At 38.5% G+C, this 14,307-nt stretch overlaps 1 protein-coding gene across 3 annotated transcripts; it reads right to left on the bottom strand.

The window, feature by feature from the left end:
* Positions 1-10,785, bottom strand: LOC135630679 (PH, RCC1 and FYVE domains-containing protein 1-like). 3 transcript variants are annotated; one of them, XR_010494121.1, is made up of 10 exons: positions 10,349-10,784; positions 7,467-7,553; positions 7,123-7,212; positions 6,860-6,946; positions 6,660-6,779; positions 3,627-5,717; positions 3,396-3,542; positions 1,215-1,753; positions 723-954; positions 1-401 (listed from the first exon to the last, which is right to left on the bottom strand). XR_010494121.1 is itself a non-coding variant. In XM_065137807.1 (9 exons), exons 1-9 carry the CDS (start codon positions 10,382-10,384, stop codon positions 789-791), a joined length of 3,363 nt encoding a protein of 1,120 aa, XP_064993879.1. In that variant the 5' UTR covers positions 10,385-10,784; the 3' UTR covers positions 472-788. The 3 variants fall into 3 exon arrangements, 1 of the variants encoding a protein (XP_064993879.1); XR_010494122.1 differs by lacking the exon at positions 6,660-6,779 and having other exon boundaries at positions 10,349-10,785; XM_065137807.1 differs by lacking the exon at positions 1-401 and having other exon boundaries at positions 472-954.
* Between the last annotated feature and the right edge of the window lie 3,522 nt (positions 10,786-14,307).

Below are 14,307 nucleotides of genomic sequence, written 5' to 3' on the forward strand. Positions count from 1 at the left end.
TAAGTTGGAATCAGCGAGAGGGATTGCATTTACAAAATTATCATCTCAGGTTACATCAAAGAACCAACTAGAATCCAGATCAAGATAATAAAGTTGCCTACAAAGTAGGCTGAAGTTGCACTAGTGGCCATTGAAGAAATCTTCCATGATTTAGACAAACCACACAGTTGACTGAAATTAAAATATCATCGGTGTCTCCTGCAGTCCACCTACAATGGGGGTTGTATGACCCATTGAGGCTGATTCCACTCATCTAACAGCATCTGCAATTGTCACTGAACTGTCATACCAATTCTTGGTAGAAAACCAGTTTATCTGCAGGCCCTGGAAGTCTTGGTACACCTTCCGGCCCAATTATCACCAATTCTGTAATAGAACTTCTTAACGTGGATGACGTCCTCCTAAAGTCCAAAACATGTTAAAAGGAAACAAAAATTTTATCAAACAGAGGAATCATAGCAGCGCAGAATATAGAAAATTACATTTTATATTTTAAGAGATTTTATCTCAGTTATTAGGTCACAAAATGCCCTGCCCCCTATTGTTCTCATATTTGATAACTTTTATACACTACAATACAACAGATGATAGCAGACCTACAGGTATAATTAAGGAAGAAATGGTATTGGCAAGTAGAAAAATATATATTGAATACGTATATTCCATATCTCAAAGGTGCAAAGCATAGACTCAGCAGTTCCTGTATCAATAATGAGAACAACCTCATAAGATCAAAATACTACGCAAGATATCTGCCCCTCCCTTTCTGGCGATCAAACCAACTTTCACTAAGCCCTGGAAGAATGCATATAATCTTCTTCTGATCTAAGTGCAGATTGGCATGACACTGCTGATGAGGCCCGGTCTGATCCACGTACATTATATCTCTCGTAAACATTTTCACGGTTCTCTGACCACCAGGATTCTGCCTGATGCTCACCAAATCTTCTTCGACTGCAAAATATGTCCACTCTTCAGACAACAATACACAATAAAAATTCCAATAATTAAAGGTAAATAGACAATCATAACCATCTAACATAAATCTGTGCTGAGACACAAATTTCAAAATAACAGAAGCTTATAAAGGGCCATCAAAGAATATGTCATGGATAAGTTAATCATGATAAACCAGGGTTCAATTATAGTCAAGAAAATCAAGCATAATGTAGCACAAAATAATGGTGAACAAAGAGAAGTATAGGAACAATTACCTGAACCGCACTCTCTTCAAATCTCGAGTTCCATCACGATGGGCTACTAGAGTTATATAGACACCAGGTTCATACTGTTCGATCCATTCCGCATCTACTTGATTACTTGTTGAAATGGGACTTCGAGACTTATAAACCTTCTCACCATTTTGAGGACGTTCAGTTTCCTTGTCAATATCAGCTTTACTGCTGGATGATGACCTCTCTGCATTGCTGTCACGCTTTCCTGTACTGAAGTCCTCTTCCATTTCACTGGAATTCAGTGACTGACAGTCTTGTGAATTTGCGTTCATCTTGTGAGATTCATGGACATTCATTAGTGCATGATTCTGTCCTGAATTTCCATTCGTAAGAGTAGACTCAGAAGCCATAGGAGACACTGCTGTCATAGCATTGTTTATACTAAATCTATGCTGGTGATCCCCATTAAGAATTGAGTAAGGACCAGAATGTAAGTCCAATCCATTTGATAAGCCTGCTGATCTTAACGCACCATTTTTGTGAACCCCTTGAGGTAATAACTCAGCCATATCCTTAAGCTGCCCAATGCACATTACATGTTAGAAAAAATGGGGTGTTTGCAAGATTTTCGATCAACTTAACAGTCTGTATCCTCTGTATAAAATTTATAAGAATAACAGGTTATAGGGCTAATATGAAGCAATCACAAGGTTATACATCAGATAAGATGTCAAACAAAGTTATACACTTTTGGGGAAATATCTCGAAGCTATTGATCAACTATGCTCTTAAATGTGCATAACTAATAGCAATTTTATTTCACCAAAAAAACAACTAGCATGCTTTAAATGTAAAATGTTTTATATATACATCTATGAGCAAATGTGCAAAGAGAGAAAAAAAGAAGAGCTCTGGTCTCCTGCAAAGGATTAAGATTTATCCTTCCATATAAAAGATGAATATAGGAAATTAAATTGATAAGCATCTAACGAACACATGTTCAAAAGCTTTCTAAGTTATATATCGACTAGATGCAAATTACCAACTGCTATAGTAGCAACGAATATCTCTTGAACTGAACAGTAATTGGGAAGCATCAAAATACATTGGATATTGGTATGCATGATTCCCATAATGTTTAAATCGATATCAATTTTTTGAATCCTCACCTCAATTTCTATGTACATAGATGCATTTTTGCATAGTTTACGTTTGCTTGATGATTTATAAAAGGTCATCAAATCAAGTGATTTTTATTTTTCTAAACTCCTAATATTTCGTATCAGGTACAACAGATTTTATAGCTTTAAGTTCCATGCTTCATTTTTCAATCAGGAAGTCATAGCCTCCATCTTTTTGGGAAGATGTTAGTTCAACTATGTATGTCTGACAAACATTTTTGACAAGGACAGCAAAGATTCCAATTTGCTGGATCGTAATACCAAAGAATCATAGTTCTATTTTATCATTTTCATTATATCAATTACCATAAGTGCCTTCTAGAAGTGTTTGATGGCAAAGTCCGAGTGTCATGCAAGAGACAGTGACCGCTGAAAATAATTTGTGGTCATTGTAACATTGAATAATAATAAAACATTTCTCCAGTTTTATCTGAAAAAATGGTTGATCAACAGAGACAGTATAGAGAAAAAGATTCAGACTTAATCTTAAGTCATGACGAGTCTCACAAGTTCTCCTGCAGGCAGGCAGCTAAGTTTAAAATATATGTAATGGCAATATCAGAGAGCTCACATTACATTACTTCCAATCACCATTGAAGTCCTAGTATCTGAATTTAGAAGGGTTCGAAAAAAAATTCAAGAGTCAAACAAGAGATAGTGGCTGCTGAGTGTAGAATGATATAGTCATACTAGTAAACAATTATAGTTCTTCTGAAACCAACAGTACTTTCTGTTCTGTAAAGCCAACCTTCCAACTATAGTAGAAAGAATAGAAAAGCTACTATAAGACAGCACTTCAAGTATATAATATTTGGGAAGAAAGTCTGCAATTTGTGAAAACTCAACTCAGTTAAGCTCTGGCCCCAAGTCTAATGAAAAACAAAAAAAATAACCAAGTTAAAAGAACCAGAATTATCAAGACAATCATATAAATATAACAGCACTCCAACTATTCTCGTTTACAGGCAACCTAATATTGAATTTAAATCATAGTGTTATATTGAAAAGGCACATGATAGGAACAGGTAAAAGAATCAACCTGTGACGTTAGAGATTTAATAACTTCTTTTGCAGCTTTTGATTTAGCAGATTCCTCAGCAGCCAGCGCCGTGGCTTCTTGAGCTTTCTTTCCTAATTTTTGCAACTCAACTTCTTGAAGTTCACAGCGCTCTGTCAAATTATCAACCTAACACAAATCCAGGTCAATACAGAAAGTAGGCTGCCAATGACACATAAGGTATCCAGAAAAGGAAGGAAAAGTTTAGCATACTTGAGCACGTAACTTCTGAACTTCTTGATTCAAGAGTTCATTTGTTTTCTTCAGAGTGTCGGTAGGACTTTTGGAGAAAGAAAGTCCAGAAGTTGTGGGAATTGGTGTAGCAGAACGTGGAGGACTAGATTTTCTAGAAAAGGGTGAAACAGCTCTCGAAGGATTTACAGACTGAACCATGGACGTGCGAAGTGGTCTAGGAGCTGCTCCCTGCAGATCAATCCCGCCAGCCAAAGCAAGATCTTTCAGCTGTACAAGTGAACTGGCATGAGCAGCTCGAACAAAGGACAAGGAGTCAGTTTTCTTCCCATGCCTTGCTGCCTTAATGTCCAGATCTTTCATGAGATCCAAATTGCTAGGTAACACTAGCCTTGTTGATTTCATCTCTGCTTTCTCAAACTTGTCTCTGATTTCTCCTGTCAAGCGAGGTAAGCCATTTCTCTTATTAATTCCACCAAATTCCAACACATTGTTCAATTTCACATAGCAGGAGTCACAAACTCGATAAGGTTTTGAAGGATTGGGAGACAAGGCTGCTCTTAAGGCCTTCCTGGAACTGCATGAATGGCAATGAACAAGACCACAATGATAACAATTATGTCGCTTGCGGGTGAATCCAAATGCTTGCCTGCATGCTGAGCACTGTGATTGCTCTGCACCTGATACCCATTTGTGCTGGCATATGACAGCTGTAAAGTTTGCACCACAAGCAATATATTTAACAGCTCGGTCTTTCAAAGCTTCAACAAGGGTAGGCGTTTTCCTGTCTTCAATATCTCCATGACCTAATCTTCCATTAGCACCTTTTCCCCATGTGAAAACCTCACCTCTAATTGTTAAAACTGCAACGTGGTATGAACCACAAGCAACTTCACCAACAGATTCACCTACAAGCTTATCTTCCACTAAGCACGGAAGTTTCCCATCAGATTGTGGATTGCCAAGCTGACCACAAACTGTACTTCCCATTGTAAAGACTTGTCCAGAGGTTGTCAAGCCAACTGTGAGACTATGACCACAAGCTAGCTTGTGAAAATTGTAATCAATCAATGAAGCCACACAAGTAGGCTTGAGTCGTGGCTCCTTATCACCGTGGCCAAGTCGGTACTTGTCTCCATCACCCCAAGTGAACAACTTTCCCGATGATGCATTTGCACCAGGCTGAGCTACTATAACCTCTACTACAGCAGCAGTGTGCCATACACCACATGCAACTGCAATGGTTTTCAAGCCCATCAATGATTCTACCTCCCTTGGTTGCATAACACTTTCTCTGCTACCATGACCTAAAGCACCAAATGTTCCATCACCAAATGTTAACAACTTCCCAGTTGATGTTATTAAGGCTGTATGCCAGGTGCCACAATTAACATATGCAACTTGAAGACCTTCCAGTGGTCCTGAAACTCTTTTCGGTATCCAGTGGCTAACATCGTTACCATGTCCAAGAAGGCCTGCATTGTGAGTGCCATCACCCCAAGTATAAAGATCACCAGCTGTAGTGACAGCACAAGTATGGAATTCCCCACAAGCGACCAAATCTGCATGACAAATTGCTAAAGACTCGAGAAGGCGAGGTTGAACAACATCAGCTCCAACTCCATGGCCAAGGCGTCCTCCAGATTCTTCACCCCATGTAAAGACTTCTCCTTGCTTAGTAACAAGAACAGCATGCCTGACTCCGCAAGCCACATGGTGAACATCCAAAACTAAATTAGATTCTAAGGGCTTAGGTAAAAGTGCATCGGCTCCTCCACTAGAAAAACTTATACCTCTATCAGTGCTAGTTCTTGAAGAAATTTCACATATGACCTCACCCCACACGTAAACATCACCTAAAGCATCACAGTCATCTTGCACAGAACCATGACTTGATGTGCTGGGTGCACTAGAAACACTTACTCTGATAATATCTGAAGAGGCACCTTTTGCTAGCATATTTGATACATCTGATCTTTCCAAGCGTACAAAATTTTCAGAAGAGACCACTGATGAAGTTTTAATACTATAACTGATGTCAGGAGAACTACTATCCAGAATGGAGCCACTCGACCTCTCACTTGGACTCTTAGATATCAAATCCTTGGAATCCTGAAACAATTGTCCAAATTACCACACACATAAAGGAAGTTCACTGAAAAGAATATGCCACATAAACACAAGTTCTTTCAAATCAATTTCATCAAAATTAAAAAAATTAACTACCCACTCAAATACATTACTGTGAGGTGCAAAATACTAAGACACATAAGATAGGGAATTATTACCAAGATACTTTCCTTTTGTTCTCTTTCAAAAATTTTACTAACTTAGGCAAGCAGGAAAAATAACAGAGGCATATTATCAGCATTTCAGTAATCTTATGGTTCAGATAAGACCAACAGAAAATGACTATCGATTATAGTATCCATTAGTTACTATCTTTTTCATGCCTATTATGCATTAGAAGGAATATCAAAATATCAAACCATTCTTCTTAAAATGATGAGAAAGCCATGAACCATAGAAACTAGCAAACACTGCATCAATTCTGAATGCAGTAACTAAACTACAAGATCTAATAAAACAGGGGCACATACATAATGTCTTAAATCAACTCCCCGTGCAATGTGTTCCAAACAAGTCACTATAGGTTTATGAACATTGATAAAAACAATGTCCTCAGTGGAAAGAATGAAGTCTCCAACTAAGAATGGAACCCCTAGATTAAATGAATAGGAAGTAGTTAAATCAAGAACATTTTTCAAACCAATAAATATGATGCAATGTTGACTTCCTACAAGCTAGAACCATATCTCAGCTCAATATATAAAAAATATGAAGTGCACAAAGTAAACCCATCTGTTGTAGAATTAGATCAACTTAAAATGATTGCAAAATAATGCAAGTAGCACTCGATGAAGAACAATGTTATCCTCGTTATAAGCATATGCATCTTTAAAGGCTGAAGTTGGTCAAGAAACTCTATTTGGAAACACTCCATTAGTTAATATTAGTAGTTTATTAGTAGTGGTTATGGTGCATAAAATTTACATCAAAATATAGTCCACCATCACTCCATCCATCAATTTTTGGTCGTCCAACATGACCAGAAGAAACCAGCGCCTTGAGGCCTGCAAACCACACCTCCGTCTCGAATCTATCCTTGCAGATCTAAACAGCAAAGACAAATAGCATATAGAATCATGGAAATATCAACAAATATATAGTATTAAAAACTTAGATATACTAACCAAATCAAGAGACCTTGTCCCATTGTCATATATGAGCGAAAAGGATAAGTGGTCCTTCTCTGAGCACGGATACCGTTTAAAAACAGGCTGAAATGAATAGATTATTATATTGAAAATTAGCTAACAAAGAAATATGTAAAAAAAGAATCATTGTTTTCTAAAGTAGCAATATAGTGTCATACAGAAGCCCAATTAATTTAATTGTAATTATTTTTAATTATAAAATTTCCTCCAAATTTGTTGTATTATGAAGATTGACTTACAGTTCTTTGACCTGGGATAATTTTTGAAACAGAAACTAGTTTCAAACTTTTTTCTCCACCACTTGATAACCAAATCAATGACGATGCATCCTGCAAAACATTCGTAGAATCAACTTATTAAACTAGTTCTGCTCTTGTTCAAGCATACAACATATAATCTAGATATATGATGAGACAATCATATGATTTTATGTTGCAGATAACTTGTATATATTGTGGTGTAACTTCATTATAGAATAAGATGCATAGATGAAAGACAATTATCAGACAAAGGACAGTTAGATTATAGAAATCTATTAACTCTTAAGGTTTTCCTATGATAAGAGGCAAGAAAGCATACGTACATCAGACAGTCTAAATGGATAGAATTTTGGCTTCCCTTTTCGACCATACTTAAGCAAATGACTGCCTCTCTTCAATGCAAGGAGTGCCTTCAAAAACACATGGAGTGTTAAAGAAAAATACAGACTCTTTATGAAAATGCATAATAAATCAAGAAGAAGATTCATGCTCCTAATGTATATATTCTCAAGTACAAGCAGTACAATGATGGTTTGCATTATATAACTGAAAATGATGTGGGGAAACTGTAAACTAATAACATAGAGAAGCGAAGAGAATCTAACGGCACTACTAAAAAAAGAACCAGACGATGAGGATGAATCCGAATTCTACATTTTAAGATATGTTGCATGGTTTTGGTGTCAGACAAAAGTAGGCAGAAGCTAAGATAGTGCATGACCAAGACTATAGTCTGTCTTGCATCAAATTTAAGGATCCAGGAACCTGGCTAGGAAGGATCAAAAAGAAAAAGCACATAAGTGATGGAACTTCAACCACAATTTAACATTTATACCACATTCTGTATATTATAGAAGGAAATTTTTTTATGTACAATTAACGGTTGATCCCATCAGAAAACATAACATAAAAAGAGCTCGAAGAAGAGATATCAAGCAAAGAAGGGTTCCACCAGTTAGCCATGGTGGGACCTGCCATCATCTTAAACTTCCAATACATTCCAAATATCGCCGGTCTTTAAGATAAGGGAAACAAAAGCAGAATTCAACCTCTTCTCCATCCAATATGTTCAATATTTTTCTTGGTCCTCATGTGGTGGTTAAGAGACCAAATTATCTGCTTACTTCCAGGAACATATGTAGGAAGTGCAGACAGGGAACTAGATCTAGACATTTGACCAAAGGCATTTTAGGACCAACAGTAGTTACGCATAGTGACCATCACAGTCGAAGAAGCACTTGTGATTTGTATTCCCGCTGCAGCCATCCATCTGTGTGGATTATTCCTTGCCGCTATATTATGTTGGGAGTTAGTATTAACTTGAAATCTAAAGAGAAAAGGAAAGGGGATTTTTGATGTTAAAGAAGGTTCATGCAAATAATTTTGATCACTAATATGGAATGCAAAGACCAAAAACAATGCCTGACAGGTACCAAACTTGGACTTGATCCATTGTCAGTACATGGAATTCAATATTTCCTAGGAATATAACAAAATCAATAGCTCCCAAAGCACAATCATGAATCCAACATCAAAATTGGTCTTATATCAAGTTTTCTATACCCTAATTTTCCTTGAACTACGATATATGATGCAGTCTTTTCATTCTTGGTGTAACAGTGAGAAGCATCACAAGGACCACTGTTAAACCAACCAACAGCTTGACTTTATAGGGAGGAAAAACAAGCAAGGCAGAACAACACGCAAGACCTGCCACCAACCCACAAGTAGGGTCCTACCTCCTTTTCTATATAGATTAGAGACAAGGAGAAGCCCACTTAAAAAACTTGATCTACTACATCCATTTCTTCCTTATCACTGATGATGCTTGCTTCAAATAGGATGAATTGCTGCTGTCGTGATAATATACTTCGATAGATTCTTTCATATCTTCTCACTATGTCTCTGACAGAGCATCATTGTATTATTGGCAGAACTTTGTGAAAGATGTGTATCGGAGCAAGCTTGATTAAAAAAAACCCATGCAGCAGAAGGTGCTTCAGATTTTTGATGTTTCTCTGATATATAGCATGTTTTGATTTGAGTTTAATTGCTGCAATGCAGGTGTAATTGATTCCGTATAGAAGACCGTTTGATTTACTCCAGCCAAATTAATAACAAAATACTAAGCAATATGAATCTCCCTCAGGTGGACATCGGGCATCATTATTAATTGCCACCGTGATGTCATTCAATAAGCAAGAAGATAACTTTTATGCGGCTATTGGAAGTGGGACTCCTGGTGATGTGAGAAATTTCATGAAAGAGGAAGCAATGTCTAGCTTATGGGTCAGAAAATTTAGATTACAAGAATCTTGAGATAGATCATGATCATGGAGCACAGATAAGTGTTTATCACACAGTGTCAAGGTAAAAAAAAAACCAGTTAACAACAAAAAGGCACTAGCACATTCCGCAGACAATGGACCTTAATGTGAGAGAAGATTGAAGGAAAGTGTGCGCAGACATTTGTGCCAATCATTACCTGCCTTATATTTTTGCACACACCAGAAAGTTCTTCGTATGGTTAAGACGCATGGATCCTCGTCGTCACCTTCTTCCCAAGGGGTATCAGTTTGCGTTATATCTATATTTGGTTTATTTTTCACCAATGCTCATTGAGGGACCAAGTAATGACAGACCATATCCATATCTAATATATTGATATAATTGGGTACCGATAAAATTGGTGCATTTTTTGCCAATGCTCATCGAGGGTCTATTGGTGCATTTTTCGCCAATGCTCATCGAGGGTCCCAGTAAAAGATAGGCCTGATCCATATCTAATATACTCAAAAAACCCCAAGTCTCAAGAGCAAGCCGATAAACTATCTCCACCGTCCATTTGCACAAACCATGCAATCATGAAGAAATGTGGTTCATCCTCTATCTCAAACGATTCAGAAGTTCCATCCATTGTGTCGACACATACCAGATTTGTTTCCCGAGACCTCCAAAGAAACAAATTCTAATCATTTACAGCTACCAGCACTGATGCTTAAAATAACAAGAAATTTCCCTACCTCAGCATCCAAGCCCCAAATCAAAGAAAAAGAAAGGCTCTGTTTAGTAAGCATATCCCGAAGAAACAGGAAAAGAACAAAAGATGGAAGATTTTATGTGATCATCAACTACGCCTGCCATAAAACCCCAAAAAAAGCAACTTATAAGCATAGCAAGTAGAAAGAAATCGAATCCCCCTCACCTTCTCAACATCCCCGGAGCCGACGAGATCTGCCATTCCATCTGAGTACCACTCCGCTGCGCCGCCAGCACCGATCAGGCGTCGTCATAGATGCCAGATCTTCCCTCCGACTCTCATCAATCTCCACCAATCCGACGAGAAAACCCTAACAAATCCTCCCCCGCACTTGGGAAAAGGAGACGCCGACGGTAACTTCCAAGTGGGAAACTTCGACGAGGACCACCGACCTAAGGCGGGAGCAAGGGCGGTTTCCCGTCGGCGGTGCGTCTGTTCCTCGAGCGGCCCTCGGGTGGTCGGAGAACCGTGACGGGAGAGGGGGAGCGGCGGAGCAACACTGGAGGCGGAGCAGCGGACTCGAGCGAGCTCACAAGGTGGGGGGAAAAGGAGAAACGAGTCAAAAAGCCAAAGGAGGCAACAAAAGGACTAAAAATAGACCAAAAAGCGAAAAAGAAGGAATATTTATATACCCAAAGGAAGAGGTCGGGTGCGGTCACCGCTGGTGATGGTAAGCCGACCCACCCCGAGCCGTGCACCTCGGGAGCACGTTACTATCAGGTTGCTTCGCTTCCACCCCTGGGTCGTTTCTCGCGTGGGAAGGCGCGCCCACGTGGACGGAACAGTGTAAGGGTGTCGTTCCCGAGGACTGGCGGTGAAGGTTTATTACGCGGCCTCCGAAACGACGCGAACGCCACGGAGGGGATGGAATGCGCCCGACGTGGCCACTCTTTATTGGCATTTACTGCGTGGGGCCCACCTTTGCCTGTTTTGCAGGGCGTGGCAGTGGGCCCTCTTCCGCTCAACCAGTCATCCAGTGCCGCGTGGACTTCGATTCGTACGTAAGCGAGATCCATCTTATTTTACTTTTTCAACCATTTGTAAATATATATACATATATATATATATATATATATATAAAGACGACTTAAGACGATCAAATGAAATATATTAATCAACAATGTAAATTAAGTAACAAATTATTCTGCATGAAACAGTCAATTCATCATTGCATGGGTCAGCCAAAAGGATGTGATTCGCATGGACACATGGCGTCCATTAATTCATTTCATGACATGATCATCGACGGCATACACGATGGCGACCATGCACTGCTTCCCCGCACCCACGTATGGCCATGCACTCACTGCCATGCCTTTTCCTTTGTTGCACGATGCATGATGCAGGATGCATGATGTCGAGTCTCAAGTAGTAGAGTATGGATGCGATGGTGAAAGGTTTGAGGAATCGGCGCGTACGTGTTTGATGATTACATCAGCACGTGATGTGTTCCGTCGCATGAAGTCAAAGATGTCTTCGACCTGAGGAAGAAGATCGAATCAGGCGGTCAACATCTGAGTAAGAATCAACAATATAAGGATTGTCGTCCACATCAATAATACGAGACAATATAATTATATGATAATTTTATCTCCAAAAGGGGGACAAATCGGTGTTGATGTTAGAAAAATCAATTCGACGTGGATAATAAACGATGGGTCATAAATTCTCTAAAATTATACCAATTCGACCGATCTGATCCATCAAAATTTTCGACGTAGTAGATGAACTAAGATCGATCGATGAGGTTTCAAGACTACCGAAATGTTCTCATATGATGAGGGTAATAATGACGATAAGATTCGAGTTGACGTCAGCTGTCCTAGATGACGCCTCGCGCCTCTGTTAACCTGACAGCACCTGGTCAACACGGACCGGAACGTCGATCGAGGCACATTAACATCACACTCAGGCTTGATCTTTCATGCCACGCCAATGTTGATGTCAGATGTTACCAAGAGTACGATCCTGCTCCCTGCAAGCGGACACATTAGGCAACGGTAATCTTCACTATAAAAACCCTCGCACTCCGAGGAAACGAAAGGAATGGGAGAAGGGATGAGGATAACCAAAAAACCCCCTGCGACTATTCACTAATTTGATCGTCGGAGGGGTCGAGCCGAGCTCTCCCGACCCGACCTGTGTGCAGGTGCGAAGACGGAGGCCTCCCATTAAACGCCCAGACGAGGAGCCTCCTCTCGGAGGAAACGATGACCCCTTCGCGATCGGACCACCGCAGTCGATCTTCTGCAGTCTCAAGGGTCGTCCCAGGAAGATCCCCCATCATTCGGACCCGAACCAAGCCGCGTCAACCCCGAGGCCATGGCTTAAAGTTGTTTACACCAACACCATCAATCCATTTTGCTGACACCACATGAGAATCGTGGCAATCCACCAACTTTCGTTCTATCTCTCTAAACTTAGCCATTTTCGATATATATATATACTAAAACTTCAAAAACTTATTGCATTTAGTATTCGATATGATTCTCTCTTTATAAAAAAAATGATGCAATTATCGTCCGACCAAGATTGATTAGTCATCTTTTAATATTCAAATAAAACTAAGATAATGCTTTGCGAGGAAAAGGGAAAAGAAAATAAAAACTTTATTACAACAAAGGCTAAAAAGAAAGTAAAATATGAATTGTAACATAAGATTAAATCAGAATAAATTATGGATCGGTAGTGATCTATATTGGGTGATTTCTATAAAAAAAAAACACGTTTTAGATATTTTTCAAGCTTCTATATTATTTATCTCAAACAAGACCCTTAATTTATAAAATACCCTTAAAATTTTCTCATCAATTTTTTTATTATTTTCTACCAATTTTATTGTTATAATTGTCAGGGTTGTAATGGCACCAAAATGGGGGTTGAATTAATGCTATAATAAATCTTAACTGATTTTAAATTTTGATTGATAAATTTGTATCGAAAATAGGATTGCAAGTAAAGTAAACGAGTAAACAATAACAAATCAAAAGTAAGAGAATGAATACAAACCGACTTATGGTGGCTCAATCTTTCCGATTTATATTCACTCTTGATTCCTTTTCTGTCGAGCCCATCGGTTTTCACTGTCGATATTCTTTCCAACATACGAAGATCAATTATCCTTGTTATAATTTTTTTCCTTTTAACAAGCTTAGTAGAGAACTTCTACGCTCGCTCTTTTATAATATCTCTCACCTTTTACGATTTAAATTCACTTCTAAATAAACTCACTTCTAAATTCAAGGAGAAGGAAAACATCAAACTATGCTCAAAGAGATAGCTACAACCCTTCACCAACTCAGAATTTGATGCTCCATCAACCAAGCCTTAGTGGAGTATTTATAAACCTTAAAAGGCTTCAAAATTGAGCAAAAACATTTAAATTTCTAAAAGATTTAAGGTATGGGCAATACTAGTATTGACACATAGTGATACTATCGTCGTAACTTCTAACACCATAATTTCAGATTTTAGGATGGTACCATCATCGTAAATTTTGAATTCTGGATAGTATCACTATTGGCAATGTTGACGAGCACTATTTGTGCTTGTCGACTAACTCAGGCCACCACTTAGGCTCGGTGGTATCATCGCCCAAACCAGTAAAAGGCTATTATTTTGACATTCTAACAAGCCCAATTCGACCCAAGTCCAAGCCTATTAGCTTTCTCAACAAGTTATCATAGTTTTGATCTAATATCAACATAATTTGACACAGAAAGACCACAATCAAGACTTTACAATTCAACCACATATCCAGCATAATTACGAAGTTTTTTAACATGTTAAATGTCATTCCAGCATGTCATCCAATCTTTTGGCACTTCATCCTTTCCTTCATCATATCACCTGATCTATCGATATTTTGACTTTCACATGATATCTAATTTTTTGGTGCAATACCCGATCCTTCCGACACGATGCTTAAACTTATAGTACAAAGTTCAATATTCAATATATCAATCAATCCTTCAACTCGACATCCAATTTTCGACATGATACTTTTTTCAATATACCGTCTTATTCTCTTTCTTCAATGATTTACTCTTTGATAGTTCTATGTCCATGATCAAAGTATTTCCTATTTCACTTATCTTAAAAGTATATTAGTCTATAAACTTATC

The sequence above is a fragment of the Musa acuminata genome, chromosome BXJ3-2 (assembly GCF_036884655.1).
Source record: "Musa acuminata AAA Group cultivar baxijiao chromosome BXJ3-2, Cavendish_Baxijiao_AAA, whole genome shotgun sequence".
NCBI lineage: Eukaryota > Viridiplantae > Streptophyta > Magnoliopsida > Zingiberales > Musaceae > Musa > Musa acuminata.

Coding starts and splice junctions, on each gene's coding strand:
- LOC135630679 (XM_065137807.1), bottom strand. CDS start 10,384: ATGGCAGATCTCGTCGGCTCCGGGGATGTTGAGAAG. Junction 7,554..10,348: donor GCTCCGGGGATGTTGAGAAG/GTGAGGGGGATT, acceptor GTGTTTTTGAAG/GCACTCCTTGCATTGAAGAG. Junction 7,213..7,466: donor ATCCATTTAGACTGTCTGAT/GTACGTATGCTT, acceptor AATGTTTTGCAG/GATGCATCGTCATTGATTTG.